Source organism: Balaenoptera physalus, assembly GCF_965194825.1.
Source record: "Balaenoptera physalus genome assembly, chromosome: 1".
Taxonomy (NCBI): Eukaryota; Metazoa; Chordata; class Mammalia; order Artiodactyla; family Balaenopteridae; genus Balaenoptera; species Balaenoptera physalus.
The window spans coordinates 164252544-164268213 of NC_138882.1; the positions used below are offsets into that span (position 1 = coordinate 164252544).

A 15670-nucleotide genomic window follows, 5' to 3' on the forward strand; every position below is an offset into this window, starting at 1 on the left:
ACATAGCGGAGCACCTGTTATGTAACTATAATTTATTTTATGTCATCTTTATTTTACAGTTAGGCAAGACATCGATTATAAACATGATGCGTGCCGGTGGGTAACTTTATCCCTCGGTTCTAGTCCCGGAGGGGCGGGTGATTTACTCTCTACCCACTCCTAGGGAAAGCGGCCCTTGGGTTCGGCGGAGGCCCCAGCGGAGTGGTCCTCCGCACGCCAGGGGTCGCTGTGGCGCCGCGCGGCCGTGCCGGGACGCTCTCGCGTGGCCGCCCCGCCTCGGGCCCCCGGGCCGAGTGGGCGGGCACGACTGCGCCCAGGTCGCGAGGCGCCCTTCGACCAGCAGCGCCCGGGGCGGGCGGGTATAAATGGAGCGGTGGCTCCCCCGGCCGCCTCTCTCCGCCCCGGGTCGCCGCAGCCTCCGCCGCTTTCGGGCCTAGCAGCCTGAAGGAAAAAAAAAAGAGAAAAAGATAAAAAAAAACCCGAAAACGCTTTAAAATCTTAAAAAAAAAGAAAGAAAGAAAGAAAAAAAAAAAGAGCGAATCCTCCTCGGAGAACCCGCGGGGAAGTCACTTTTGCACGCTTCCGGCCTGCCCGACGCCGCCGCCGCCGCCGCACCTGGGCGTCCGTCGGTCCCCGTCCGTCGGTCCGGTGGTGAGCCGCTCGCGCGCCCGCGTCCACGCGCCTCCGCCCGCCGCCCGGCCGCGCCGCGTGGCAACCCCGCGCCCGCCGCCCTCGCCCCCCGCGCGCCGGCCTCCGCGCTCCACGTGTCCGCGCTGCCCTTCGCCGGCCCGGCGTGGGAGGCGGCTGCGCGCTCCGGCCGCCCGGGGGTTGCCGAGTCGGCACCGACAAATATTTGGTTTCCCTCTTCCCCGGGCTGCTGTAATCTTAAACCGCCGGGAGCCCGAGGCCTATATTTATAGAGAAACGCACGTTCCGGAGGCCGCTGTGGGCACCACTGGGTTGCCTCGGGAAGAATTTTTGTAATTTGGAGGACAGTCCGCGTTTTCATTGTTTCCATTTTTTTGAAATTGGGAGCTTCCAGACCAGGACAGCTGAAAATTAACAAACTCCCAGGGAGGGAGGGCCATATTGTTTTTGAGAGCCTTTTGTCTGCGGTTGGGCAGTCTCGTCCGAGTCGTCCCCGCACTCCTCTCCGGCCTTCGGAGCCGACTCCAGCTTCTCTGAGCTTCGCTGCCACCTGTGGGCCGCGGCTCGGAGCGGAGCCCCCTTTGTCCTGTGTGGCCCCCCCTAAGAAGTCCTCCTGGCGGGGCTCGGGGTGCTGGGGGCTGGGGAGATGAACGCTGCGGCCAGCAGCTACCCCATGGCCTCCCTGTACGTGGGTGACCTGCACTCGGACGTCACCGAGGCCATGCTGTACGAAAAGTTCAGTCCTGCGGGGCCTGTGCTGTCCATCCGGGTCTGCCGCGACATGATCACCCGCCGCTCCCTGGGTTATGCCTACGTCAACTTCCAGCAGCCGGCTGACGGTGAGTACAAGCGGTGGCCACACGTCCCTGGGCTTTCTGGGGACCCTAAGATTCCTTCTCCGGGCAGGTCCCCACCCCCGTGGAGGGAGCATCACGACAGCACGTTGCCGCAGAAGCCCTAGTCGGGGACGGGCCATGGGGGTTGAGAACGCGGGATCCTGGCATCAGAGGACCAGAGTTTCAGTCTTGCTTCCACAACACTTGCTAACCGGGTGACCTTGGGCTGATGGGTGCTGGTGGGGTTGGAGCCCAAGGAGGCTGTAAAACGGGACCAGAAGGAAGTCGCTGTCATCCTATATGTGGGCGGTTTGCTCTGTGAGCCTTACCTGGTCAGTGGCCAGGGGTTCGGGCCCCTCACAGGCCTGCGGAAAAGGCAGAATGATTGAAACACAATTCCTTCAAAAATTTTACTAGGCAAAGCTGTTGCCCCCTCCCCTTACTGTACCCTGGGCTAAGAGTCTTTGATTTTGTGCTGATAAAGGGGCTTTTCCGGGCAGGTAGGAAGCAGGGGAACAATGTTGTGTGTTGAACTTGAGCAGGCACTTGTGTTAACACCACCAGAGTGTGTGTCGTGCCGGGCCAGCTCCCTCGTCTGCGTGTTTGCCACCAGGGCGGAGGAGTTCTTTCTCTGGACAAGCCCTGGGCTGTGGAGCGTGGTACGCAGGTAGTCTGGGGAAGCGCCTCTTGGAAATCCGCTAGGCTGGTGGGGATTATCGCCTCACCTGTGCACAGTGCTTTATACTTGTCAAAACCCTTTTACTTCATCCCATCTGAAGAAAATAGGACTTCTGAGGGAGAAAAGCAGCTGCAAAAGGTGGGAGGCTAAGCTGGGACTGTGGGTGCAGTGCTCTGCCAGTCCTGACTGGGGCCATAGCCTGGAGCGTGGAGAGGTATGCTGCAGGCCTGGCCCGAGTGAGGCCAGAAGAAACCTAATCAGGGGCTGCACGTGACTCCAGAATAAAAGGGAACAACTGTAGAGACCATTACTGGGAGAAACAAGCCATTCTGTGGCCAAGGATCTCCGGGTCCCTATTTTTGTCGCCACTTTGTTCAGTGTCCGTGAAGCACAGAGAATGTCACTTGCCCAGGATGCAGCTGAGACCAGAGAATTGGACTTGTTGAGAGACACAAGGTACTGCTGCCGTCAGTTCAGTGTACTCTGAGTTGTGTCTGGCCACAGGGCACAAAGAAGGTAGCTGAGTGTGGCCTTTTTCGGGGGGAGTAGTGGGCACATTGGCTGTTGTCTGCCTCCTTGACTCTTCTGAGCAAAAGTCCTGTCACTTAGAGATAGTAGCAGAAGCCATTGGTTAGTGTGTCTGCCAACACATACCTCTGCAGGACCTCTCCCTGCTATAAATAAGTGCAGCCAGATTTGTCAGACTAAGCCCAGTTGCCTTGTGCAGCCCTCTCTGGAAATAGACAGGAGCTGTGTTGAAATGGGCTCCTTCGTTGCTAATTCACGCAACACAGTTAGGGGTCCCAGGCTGTGGATCACAGAGTCCTCACAGACGAGCCCTTCTTTCTGTCCCGGACTTTCACTGACTTGGATCTGCCGTCCCCCCTTTCCCTGATCTCCTCCCCTCTCATGCTGAACCAGCCCACCTGAGGAAAGTGGGAAAGATGGTTGGAAATAGGGAAAAGGAGATACCTTGCTGGCTGACTGGACAGCTGAGCCTGTGGAGGGGCAGAGTTAGGGATTGTGTTCCTGTTTTAAGTGAGATGGTGCCTTGAGGCAGGAGAAACACCCTCTACCCCCATCCCTTCGTGGAGGAGGAGATTCTGGGAGATGTCAGTGCAGAAGTCAGGGGAAGTGGGTCTGGGTCCTTGTTACTACCAGTAAAGAGAAGTGTTCTGCTGACAGGTGAGGGTTATTTTGGCCTCTGGTTCTTTAAATGGTCTCCATGGTGTATGCATGGATTTGGTTGGGAAGCTAAGGAAGCATCCCCAAGCACTGGGTTGAGAACTTTGTTGGGCACCAAGGCATTTGAAAGGCCTGGAATTCCGTAGAATGCAGATGAAGGCTTCTAGATAGCCTAGAAACTACTAGGTACAGGGCCTGCCTCCACTGTCAACTTAGGCAGAAAGGGGTTGCAGTTTCATCCTTGTCCTGATACAAAGAACATTTCCATATGTGGCCATCATTTTGATGATTGAGGCTTTTTTGTCTGAATCAATTTTTGTTCGCAGAAATTGAAAATATAAGAAACTGGGCTGAATTTGGAGATAGCACATTTTCCCCAATCGAACGCTCACAGGTTTTTTTAGTCATTTGTCTCATAGACAGGTTGTAAACTAAGTGACAGCTAGTTGATAACGCTGATGCAATACCTTACTGAAAAATAATCAGAAAGTCTGCCATTAGTTTCTTAGTCAGTAGTTAGGTATACCGTTTAGCCATCCTGAACATAAGTTTGTCCATTTTATAAGAGGGATCATTTCACCTCTTCCACCTCCATCCCAGTGGGTAGTAGGCTGCAAAGTCGTTTATAAATGATAAAGCTTAGTCAAATGTGAGGTGTTATTTGATCCTGGTGCTATAAACCCATTTAGATTTTCTTGCGTAACCTCCTTACCCCAGAGGGGTTGAGACTTCTACCACGAAGGAGGACGATTAGCTAGAACTTAGCCCCAGTAGCACTGCAGGCTAGAGGAATCTGATGTCCTTTAATTTTGATAGAGTTGCATTTCATCAGAGTGCTTACCTTGAAAGTTCTGGAGTTATCTGTTCCTGGGATGGTCGCAGGTAACATTTTATATCCTTGACTGAAATATGTTTCTCTCTTGCAGCTGAGCGGGCCTTGGATACCATGAACTTTGATGTGATTAAGGGAAAGCCAATCCGTATCATGTGGTCTCAGAGGGATCCCTCTTTGAGAAAATCTGGCGTGGGAAATGTCTTCATCAAGAACCTGGACAAATCTATAGATAACAAGGCACTTTATGATACTTTTTCTGCTTTTGGAAACATTCTGTCCTGCAAGGTAAACACTGATTAAATGATTTCAGCAGAATAGTTACAGAATCATGAAAACAAATACCAAATGAGGAATTGCTTGGAATTAGGCGACCGGGTATGATAATTTTCAAAATGCTGGAAATGGCTCTGAGGTCTAAAAGTTCACTGCAGCAAATCTCGATGCCACAGCCCAGCATAAACCAGCAGGCGCTTTCGTGTCTTTGTTTATTCTTCCCTCTGCCTGAAATATCCTTCCTGTTTTCTAGTTTTGGAAGGCATCAAAAGGTTTCTCCTGGGGAGTGGGGGGCTGGCAAGTACCAGAGCAATGCCTCTGGTCTCCGGGAAGCTGTACTTAGTCATTTTAGAAGCGTGAATTCACCCTCTTCCTTCTCCACGCACCTGTTTATGTGGAGCATTTTGTACAACTTGTGTGGTGGTGGTTTACATGTCTGACTCCACACTAGACTGGAATTGTTGTGGGCTTGGAAAATGGCTCATCATTCTGTAGCCCTGTGGTTTTGCACCCAGATCTTAATATATTTTAAATGGAGTAAGAAAACATTTGGAATAGAAGCAGCTTAATGGTGGCTACCATTTGTAAATGGAACATTATTGGGTACCTGCTGTAGTCTCCTGCCTTTTGAACATGGATGGGCTACAGGCCTCTCAGACCCAGGAGCCCACACGGCTCTCGAGTCTCTGCAGCTGGGTAGTGGCGCTGAAGTGGCCCGCCTTGTCTTTGACAGGTGGTGTGTGATGAGAACGGCTCTAAGGGTTATGCCTTTGTCCACTTCGAGACCCAGGAGGCTGCCGACAAGGCCATCGAGAAGATGAATGGCATGCTCCTCAATGACCGCAAAGTGTGAGTGTCCCAGTCCGGAGCAACAGCCGTCGCATGAGCCAGCCGTGGCCCCACCTCGGTATTAACTGGCACACACAAGGCGGCTACTGGTTCTCGGCCCAAGTGTGGCCTGCTCCTACCTCTCCACTCCAGGGCTGGTGAGTCTCCCTGCCCGAGCCGTGGCAGCCCTTTTGACTCGCCAAGGTGGGCTTTCTGCCCAAGCCATGGCTGGCCTGCCGCCTCTCCCTTAAAAGCATCCGTCTGTGGGTTTTGTGAGCGTCGGCAACAGGGGCTGGCTGGAAGGCAGCTCTTAAGCCCACTCTGAGCAGGGGTCTTGGCCAGCGGCAGAGTGGAGAGGGCCCTGGACTGACCAGGAGCTGTGTACTAGCCGTGTGACCTTGGCCTTCTGTGATTCAGGTCTGTCCGTGGGGTCACTCGCTAGGGGTTGATGCAAATTGTCCCCTCCACTTGGCTAATTTATGACTCGGTGGCCTTCAAATACAAGGCTGGCTCCACAGCAATAATTAATTTGGTTACAATGAAAAGTTTTATCCCATTGCAGAAGACTGTTCATAATAGACCTTGTTGCTTTGGTGTGGTTATTTCAGAATGGAGAGATGGGGATCTTAGTTAAGCCATGCAGGGAGAGAAGGGACAATAAATCTTGGTTATGACAAGCAAAAGTCATTTCTGTCCTTTTGTGTTACTGAACAGACCAGGGGATGGCTTGCGTTAATGATGTGCATGTGCCCAGTGGTCTTCTAAAGGTATCACTGAAAAGAAGCCTAAAGATTTTTCATGTATGGATACCTTTCCCTATTAAGTGTAAACAGCACCAAAACAAATAAAGTAAAAAAAGCAAAGGCTACCTCTTAGTTCACTCCAACAATCTCACTCCTAGGATTAACCACTGTTAACAGTTTGGTTTGTATCCTTCCAGACCTTTTCTATGCATTTACATAGATGCACAGAAATGAACGTTTTAAAAACATGGTCATCAGGTTTCTTCACGAAGGCAGTGTGATGTGGTAGGAGGAGCCCTGGCCTGAGCCAGGAGCCCTGGGGCTGGTCCTTGTAGGACAGTCCTGCCTCTTTCTCTTTCTGCTGGGGAGTTGGGACGTCTCTGAGCTTGCTCTCTTGGTGGTTGGATGGGAACTCGTGTGTTTTAACCTCTCCTTTCAGCCTTTAATCTGCATTCCTTCGGGCCCCTGGAAATTATGTTTTGTTCCTCTGAGTGATCACAGTTTTTCACGGTTTCTTTTTAGGTTTGTGGGCAGATTCAAGTCTCGAAAAGAGCGGGAAGCTGAGCTTGGAGCCAAAGCTAAGGAATTCACCAATGTTTATATCAAAAACTTTGGGGAAGAGGTGGATGATGAGAGTCTGAAAGAGCTATTCAGCCAGTTTGGTAAGTCAGGGTCCTTTGCCCCATGTGTCCCCTTTCACAGTCCACCAGACCTGGAATTCATCTATTTTTACTTACCGGATGAGTCCACCTAGACCCAGAAGTAAAATGCCTTGTATGACAAAGGCCACAGGGTAGATAGGAATAGACTCCAGGCCTCGGCTCTTGGCTTCATCCTACTTTGTCCCATCCCCAAGGTCGTCTCAGCAGCTTGGTCAGAAGTAGAAGGCCAGGCATGGTGCCTCTTGTTTAGAGTCCATCTGGGCTCAGCAGGAGGTTGCTTCAAGTGGGCTCCTAGAGGAGAAGCCTTCTCTCCTTGAGCTGTGATAGAGATGCTGTTACTAATAGTTCTGTCTTTGGTAATAGGTAAGACTCTAAGTGTCAAGGTGATGAGAGATCCCAGTGGGAAATCCAAAGGCTTTGGCTTTGTGAGTTACGAAAAACACGAGGATGCCAATAAGGTGAGAGCACCATGAGGGCCGGGGAGGATTTGTAGGGAGTGGCCCTAGTGTGTGGGCAGGGCCTTGCCAGCACATAGTAGAGCGGAGCTGTAATTGTCTTAGTACCTAGTAGTGATGCCTGGTCACTGAGCTCTGGAATTGTCTTCCCGAGGGATCTCACAGAACTGTTTTCAAAGCACTTGGCATGTGCCCATCACCTCAGCTCTTCAGCCCTGTAGGTTGAAAGAGTAGGGCAGGCGTTTGTTCCCATTCATAGGTGAGGGAACCAAGGGACCCGAGTTGCTGATCTGATAAAAGAACAGTAGCCGCTTCCGGGAGAAGCATTGTGCTAGGCCCTCAACATGTATCACTCAGTACCCTGAAAGAACCTAAGAAATTTAGTGACAGCCAGATTATCAACCTAGGCTCATGTCTACCATGCTTGTATTTATACAGCTGTACAGTCTTTTCACTGAATTATCTGGACCAGTGACCCATTTAAATATTAACCCCATTTTACTGATGAGGAAGTTTGGATTGGCTTAGCTGACTTCAGAGTGAAATTAATTTTTAGCCCTGTAGGGAAGATTTTTCTCTCAGAATATTTGGTGGGACTTAACAGACCTCCAGAGCAAGGTCCCTGCCTCTGCATCTTGATTTAAAGTCATGTATTTCCTCTTCAGGCCGTGGAGGAGATGAATGGAAAAGAAATCAGCGGGAAAGTCATTTTCGTCGGCCGTGCACAGAAGAAAGTGGAACGGCAGGCCGAGTTAAAGCGAAAATTTGAACAGCTGAAACAGGAGAGAATTAGTCGGTATCAGGTAAGAGGTGGTCTCAGCCCAGCCTACCAGCAGGGGATGTACCACGAGATGTTGGCAAAAGCATCCTTAGTTTGGCAGGCTTTCTCTTTGGGGACCATGAGTCTCCTCTTCTCATTTCTCTCAAGATCATCAGGTTTAACAGGATGTACCTACCAGATAACAGCAGCGGTTTTGGAACAAGGATGAAGATAATTTATTCATTTAGGGACTCTATGCTGGAAGCCTCATCCTGTTGTTCTTAGTCATACGCGTTCTGTTTACTTAAATGATACCACTTTGTTTGGAACGGTGTAAGGAGAGCCCTGCTAGGTCAGTGGTCAGCCAGACCAGCTGTGAGAAAGGCTGGGACTGTATCGATGGTCCTGTCAGAGTCTTCGGCAGTAGATTCTCAGCTTTGCGCCTGTGTCAGAATCCCCTGCAGGGCTTGTGAAAACAGATTGCTGGGTCCCACAGCTTTTGATTCATTAGGTGTGGGTTCTGGCCTGAGAATTTACATTTCTGACAAGTACCCAGAGATACTGCTACTGCATGTCTGGGGCCCATATTTTGAGAACCACTGTCTTAGGAAATGTGTGAGGTATAGAAATGCAATTAACAGATCTTTCTGCTTCAGGGGGTGAACCTCTACATTAAGAACTTGGATGACACCATTGATGATGAGAAGTTAAGGAAAGAGTTTTCTCCTTTTGGATCAATCACCAGTGCTAAGGTATTTTATACTGAGATGTGGGGATTGAAAGCAAAAGTTGTAAACTTGCAGAGGTTTATTGCATTTGTTTCATTGAAGGAATAGGATCTAAATTTTGTTCATTTCTGAGAGTAGCTACCACATTCATCTAGCAAATTCCTCCTGACATTCGGTTACCCATCTGAGTATATGCTCTGGAGAATGACATTTCGTTAGGTTAACATTGCACTGTCTCCCAAGTACTGGGATGTGGAGATGCATCTGACTCAGTCCCTCCCTGCCGGCCCCGCAAGCGCACCTGAATCTTTCCCATTCTTTGCTGCTTTGTGCTGGTGTGGGGACAGACGGTGCCACAGCATGAGCAGAGGAAATCCAGACGGGTTGTCTTCCATTGTCTTGAGGCCTGTCTCTACAACTCTGCCACACTTCTTCCTTGAACGAAGGTGTTTGAGGATTTTGGAGCTGGGGTTGGGAACTTCCATCTGGTGTCCTAGAGAAGGAGAGGGGAGTGGAAAGTTTGTTTTCCCGTGTTTTGCAATGTGCATCATCTGCTTGATTTTCTTTGATAATCATAGCAACTGAGTTAGCTGGGGGAGTAAGTACAAACCCCCTTGTGAAGATAAGGAATTGAGTCCCTGAGCAAGAGAATGCTGGTTAGGTGAGGATGTTGTCCTGTGTGTCCTTAGTGCTTTGGGTGTGTGGTGGGAACTGATGGCATCGGAAAGGAAAGTTCTGGGGCATAGCCTGATGCAGACTCTGTGCCTGCTCCACAGAGGTGCAGCAGATGTCACAGAGTCCTTCAGGGGATGAGAAAGGAGGCCAGCGGGCCGGTAAAGACTTGGTGACCCTGCCCTGGCCCTTAGCTTGTCACTCACAACCCAGGAGCATTGTCAGTGGTCGCAGGGCGTTGGCCAGAAGCCACCTCCAGGAATTTCCTCAGTTCCTCACCCCCTCCCTCCTGTCACCCCCGTGACGGGCCTCCAGCAGCGCAAGGAATGATAGTCTCTCCTAGCGGACCAGCACAGGAGTCAAGATGGCATTTGCAAGAAGAGAGCAAAAGAACTGTATCTTGAAGTTCCCCGGCACCATGCCCAAGATCAAGGTGTCACATTACTTTCACACACCTTACTGGTCCACCTCGTTGGTAGACAGGTGTTGGGTTGATACACATCTTTACTCCCATGTCCTCCACTTTAGGAGGCTCACCAGGCGGTGAGCTAAGACATGAGTGAAATGTAGAGATTACAGAGCGAGACTAGAATCCAGCTGCTTGTCTCCCGGCTGGTTGTTCTGCTGTGTTTATTCCCATTGAATTAATGGTGACAGTCATTGATTTTATGACTCCTGCCCACATGTGGTATTTCAAAAGCGTGTCCTAACCTTGCTAAGAGCTTACTAAGTTTTGTTCACCAAGGTCTTGGGCAGATGAGTTTTACAAATAAATTGCTTGATGCTAATGTCCAGATCTGTGTGAGTTCCCAGAGATAGCTGTGCTTCTAGGTATGAGGAAACATATTTGGGTTCCTGGTTCAACCATTAGCCATATCACAGTATTTGGGAACTTTAGAGTCACCTGGGGATCTGAAAAGGAAAATGCTTAGTTTCTCCCTTTAGAGTTTGTGATTCAGTTGGTGACTCAGTTGGTCTGGGGTCCATCGTGGGACTGGACTGTGAAGCCCTGACCTAGACCTGGTAACTCTTGCAGTGGAACCCAGGTTTTAACACACAGACATCTTTGTCCTAAGTGGCTGGTCTCATTTTGTAGGTGATGCTGGAGGATGGGAGAAGCAAAGGGTTTGGCTTTGTCTGCTTCTCATCCCCTGAAGAGGCAACCAAAGCAGTCACGGAGATGAACGGACGCATCGTGGGCTCCAAGCCACTGTATGTCGCCCTGGCCCAGAGAAAGGAAGAGAGAAAGGCTCACCTGACCAACCAGTATATGCAGCGGGTGGCCGGGATGAGAGCGCTCCCCGCCAATGCCATCTTAAATCAGTTCCAGCCTGCAGCTGGGGGCTACTTTGTGCCAGCAGTTCCACAGGTGGGTCTGCAGTATGCTCATGTCTCCTTGGAACCTGCCTGCTGACAGCTGCTCCTATAGTCCACAGTGGCTGGGGAGAGGGATTTTTGGATATTGGAGTTCTAGAATGTCACAGTAAAGATCCTTCAAATAAAACAAGGAAGGACTTAACTCGTGGTTGTGCACACACAGTGGCAGGGGTAGAGTAAAAGAGTCCCTGTTAACTGGCTGTCCCTCCCCCAAGCTCCTGAGTAGACAGTGCCTCTGTCCTGAATAATTAGCCTAGGGCCTGGTAGTGAGATGAGGTGAGGTGAGATGAGATAATTCTCTAGTGTGGCTTCAGGTCCTTAAATAAAAGGGCTTGGCTGCTCTTTCTTACAGGCTCAGGGAAGACCTCCATATTACACACCTAACCAGTTAGCACAGATGAGGCCTAATCCACGCTGGCAGCAAGGTGGGAGACCTCAAGGTAGGTGGTGGGGAACAGTGATTTGATCACCCAGGATGTACCTGTCCTGGGCTCCCCTGCCTCCCCTCCCTGCCCCCTCTGAGGCACAGCCTAGGTTCGGTTGTGTCGTTCATCAGTGATGTGCATTTTTTGTCTCTTCACCAGGCTTCCAAGGAATGCCAAGTGCTATACGCCAGTCTGGGCCTCGTCCAGCTCTTCGCCATCTGGCTCCAACTGGTAATGCTCCGGCCTCTCGTGGCCTCCCTACTACCGCTCAGAGAGTCGGTGAGCAAACTGGCCTTAACGTGTGGCCCGGGGAGGAGGGAGTCAGGACCACTAGGCTCTGCGCAGGGTTGGTCAGTTTGTTGGGCTCACCGTGTTGTCCGGTCCTGGTTCTGTACTCTTAGCTGTGTGCTTAGCTGGGTACTTAAGGAGCAGGGAAACAATATGAGTTCTGAGTGTTGGTTCCTTTTAAGTTTCTTTGCCTCATCGGTGAGTCATGTGAACAAGGTTAATTGTAGAAATTTGTTAGCTGAATGACGACAGAGGCAGCCTGTTCCTTGGGTGGGGTTGGGAGATTCAAGGGACTTTTTTGCAGATTATGTCCTGAGTTCCAAGAGGTGGCAAGAGTTGTATGTTTTCTGTTGGCTCTTCCTTAAAAGTAGCGGTAGCGGCCCCATGTGTGATGTGTGCTGTATGAACATGCTTTGGAATTGCTCCTTCCGTGGGACGTGGCCAGTTGGACATCTGCTGCCAACACTGATGTGCATTTGCTGGTCTGTTGTAGGGTCTGAGTGCCCGGACCGCTTGGCTATGGACTTTGGTGGGGCTGGTGCCGCCCAGCAAGGGCTGACTGACAGCTGCCAGTCTGGAGGTGGTATTGGATGCACACAGAATGGGGAAAGATGGGATTTGACGGGTCTTTGCCCAGACCGATGGGCTTTAATTTTACTTGTCCTTTTCCTAAGGTGTTCCCACAGCTGTGCAGAACCTAGCGCCTCGTGCCGCTGTTGCTGCCGCCGCTCCTCGGGCTGTTGCACCTTACAAATACGCCTCCAGTGTCCGCAGCCCTCACCCCGCCATCCAGCCCCTGCAGGTGAGGTCCACCAAACAGAGCCCTAGAAGGGTTCCCCCCGCTTCCACATATGATTCAAAAGCTGCCTTGCTTGGATTCCCTCAACAGGTATTAAATGCCTGCTCTGTCAGGGAGCTGTGTCCCATGTGGTGACCCTGCCCTTGGGTGATGCTCTAGTGGGAGAGAAGGGGCTTGCAAGTGTTCTGATAACGGTTGACTCAGCAATGCCCCAGAGGAGGCAGCTGTGCTTCCTGCTCTCCTCCTCACCACGTGCATGGGCTCTCTCAGCTCTTTGAGCTTCCATTTCACTTTCACATCCAGTGGTCGAGTTGATCCTTAGCTGCTCTTCCAGGTGACTGGGTGGGAAAGAACATCTTAGATGAAAGGTTCATCTTCAGAGGTATTAGGTTGGGTGGAGGAATTGGACCTGGATCTCAGGGTCTCTAAGCTGGAGCTGCTGTCTCTAGAGTTGCGCCTCTCAGGCAGGCCAAGCAGCGAGCTTGTGGCAGAACTCTGCAGTCTGCTTGGAGGAGCTGTGCCGGGCCTTGCTTCCTCCTGCCTCTGTGCTCTAAGTTGGAAATTTCCCAGAACTTGGCACTGTGAGAAATATTTTTGCCTATAAGGCCCTACTTTTAGGACTGTGACTGGTATTGACATTGTGTGTTGATGGTCCTCAAGCATTTAATACAATAAAAACGTGCGGTTCAGTAAAAGTGATACAGGATGTTATTATAAGCATTTTCCTATTCATGTTCTTCGACCCAGTCTCTACTGGGAATTCACCCTAAAAGAAAACTAACTTTCGAAAGGGCTACACTTACAAATGTTCACAGTACCTTATTTATTAACAAGGCTTCGATGTCTTGGGCAGCCTTGGGTAAATTATGATCATTGTAGCCTTGAGTAAAGTAAAATCATTTGGTAAATGATTGTGTAGCATTGTAGGTTTTTCTTAGTCATTTCCCTTCTCTTCGAATAGCATGTGGCATTTTAACTGTGTTGGTTGTGTTTTTTGCTCACACCACTCTGTTCCTCTCCCTCAATCCCTAAGACTGCAGTCAGTTCCCTGACAGCAAAGACAACTACCTCCTTCTCCTCTTTAACTCAGTAGACTCGAGTGGTTGGGCACATGACCACTGTCACTGTACTTACCCGGGTGCTAACCTGCCGCCTCTCCTGGTTCCCAGGCACCCCAGCCTGCGGTCCACGTGCAGGGGCAGGAGCCGCTGACCGCCTCCATGCTGGCCGCAGCACCGCCCCAGGAACAGAAACAGATGCTGGGTGAGTGACCCACGTGCTTGCAGAAGAGGGGGCCAGAGCTGCTACTGACCTGGACACCAGCGTCCGTTCTCTACTGGGATGCCACTGGGTTTTTCACGGAATACCTTTCCACAGGTGAACGTTTGTTCCCGCTCATCCAGACGATGCACTCAAACCTGGCTGGGAAGATTACGGGGATGCTGCTGGAGATTGACAACTCGGAGCTGCTGCACATGCTGGAGTCCCCCGAGTCTCTCCGCTCCAAGGTGAGCAGGCTCCCAGACCCCCGCGGCTTCCGCTCACTCGGCTCAGGGGGACAGGGGGTGGCCTTGGACACCCAGGGGAGGCAGAGAGAAGGGTCTGCTGCCCCGTGACCTCCTCGTGCCTCGCCTGTGACCTGAGGGCTGCTGGCGCGTGGGTATCTGGGAAGGCGGTCAGCACCAGGAGAGGCCACCGCTGGGCCCGGGTGCCAGGGAGGGGCGGAGGGGCTCTCCTCAGATGTCACTGACCACCTGGAGTTTCTCACAGGTGGATGAAGCTGTGGCGGTCCTACAGGCTCATCATGCCAAGAAAGAAGCTGCCCAGAAGGTGGGCGCTGTTGCTGCTGCTACCTCTTAGACAAGGACAAACCGTATGTTTGGCTCTTTTTATTTTCTGCAATGGTTATGACTCTTGAATATCTCCCTGAAAGATTAGTGGCAATGTATATGTAGAGCTATGTTTCTGTCCCTTAACCTGATAACTTGGGCATGCTGTCACCTGGGTTTTTTCTGCCACCTGGATGAGTTAATATGGAGAAAAGAGAGTCCTGGTGGTAAATTAGAAGACACAAACAAGAGTTTTCTTCATAAAGAGCACCTGGTTAGCTCTTTCTCCAGAATCACCTTTTCATCTCGAATAATGGTGGGTATATGAGGTGTCGTCATAATCCCATCCCACAGCCTCACTTCCATGAGCATCTCCCTAGTTCGGCTTGAGGTTGTGAGGTCAGTTGTGTGGCATCCGCAGTTTAGCTCTGGAAACACAGCGGGCAGAGGCCTTGGTGTCAGAGTGAGAGAGACAGACACACCTGGCTAACAGTTACAAGGTGTGTTCCCATCGACTTCTGCATTTGGGGGCCAGGGCCTCTGTCTGCAGGGACTTGGGGCAGTGAAGCTTAACTAGGACCTCTGACGAGGACTGGTGGTTGCCTGCAGATGGAGAAAAGAGAGGACCAAATGAACATGGGCAGAGGCAAGGGAAAAGAGCACATGGTAAGGGCCAGAGCTCATGTGCTGGTAGGGCTTGACTTGGCATAGTCATAGCTCCTTGTCAAGGGCCTGAGCCCTGTCATTTGGAGTTTAAGCAAGGATGGCCAGGAAGGGTCAAGGGTGGGGCTTTACATACAAGTAGCCTCGAAGGCACTGGTTCTTAACCAGGGGTGCCTTCTCAGAGGACATTTGCCAATATCTGGAGACATTTTTGGTTGTCAGAACTGGGAATATTACTGGTATCTAGTTGGGTAGAGGCCAGGGATGCTGCTAAGTGTCCTGAAATACACCTGACAGCCCCCACAGAATTATCTGGGCCAAAATGTCAGTGGGCACCAAGGCTGAGACCCTGCTCTGTAGTTACTTATATCAGAGATTTCCGTGAGTCTCTGAGGTTTTTTTGATTATTTATAGTGTCGGTGCTTTTCTTTTCAGGATTCAAAAGCCAAATAAACCCTCATGGAATTCAGCTCAAGGTTTGAAGACGTCCTAGCTTGTCTTGTCCTATGGACCTCAACACCAACAACCACAAATTGCAAATTTAATAGGTCATTTTGTATCAAAAGGTCAATTATGAAGCACCTAGAATTTTTCAATTAAAAGAATATATTCTCTGGGTTCTGATATGGCCCAAACAGTGTTAACTTTTGTTTTTCTATTGTGAGTTTTGATTTTTTCCCCCCAGAAACTGGTTTTATTTGATGTACCCAAGTCTTAAGTTTCTCAATAAAGAAAAAATCTCCATAAAACTGCCTCTGTTTTTCTCTGACCACAGTTTTCTATATAAATTCCAGTTTTCACTGCAAGTAATTTTTGGATGTAAATAGGGTCAATTGAAGTTCTGTATAGCTTATCATCCTTTCCTGATGGTTATAAGCAGATTATTTTGGATTAGCAAGGAGTGCAGAACTGTCTCATTGTGTTCTACTGTGGGAGGACCTTTATATTGGGAACAGAAGTCTAGTACAGTCACAGCAGACCTTGG

General features: G+C 50.4%; 1 protein-coding gene across 11 annotated transcripts; it reads left to right on the top strand.

The window, feature by feature from the left end:
- Positions 1-216: 216 nt before the first annotated feature.
- Positions 217-15437, top strand: PABPC4 (poly(A) binding protein cytoplasmic 4). 11 transcript variants are annotated; one of them, XM_082440516.1, is made up of 16 exons: positions 217-1487; positions 4275-4468; positions 5190-5305; positions 6550-6689; positions 7053-7147; positions 7810-7947; positions 8561-8656; positions 10401-10673; positions 11034-11106; positions 11266-11385; positions 11888-11974; positions 12069-12196; positions 13363-13456; positions 13571-13701; positions 13964-14066; positions 15121-15437. In XM_082440516.1, the coding sequence occupies exons 1-15, from the start codon at positions 1295-1297 to the stop codon at positions 14051-14053; spliced, it is 1968 nt and encodes a 655-aa protein (XP_082296642.1). In that variant the 5' UTR covers positions 217-1294; the 3' UTR covers positions 14054-14066; positions 15121-15437. The 11 variants fall into 11 exon arrangements, with proteins under 11 accessions (XP_082296642.1, XP_082296644.1, XP_082296638.1 ...); XM_082440518.1 differs by having other exon boundaries at positions 11266-11337; XM_082440512.1 differs by having other exon boundaries at positions 218-1487; positions 11034-11121.
- The last annotated feature ends 233 nt before the right edge of the window (positions 15438-15670 follow it).

Coding starts and splice junctions, on each gene's coding strand:
- PABPC4 (XM_082440512.1), top strand. CDS start 1,295: ATGAACGCTGCGGCCAGCAGCTACCCCATGGCCTCCCTGTACGTGGGT. Junction 11,386..11,887: donor TACTACCGCTCAGAGAGTCG/GTGAGCAAACTG, acceptor GGTCTGTTGTAG/GGTCTGAGTGCCCGGACCGC. Junction 13,457..13,570: donor GGAACAGAAACAGATGCTGG/GTGAGTGACCCA, acceptor ACCTTTCCACAG/GTGAACGTTTGTTCCCGCTC.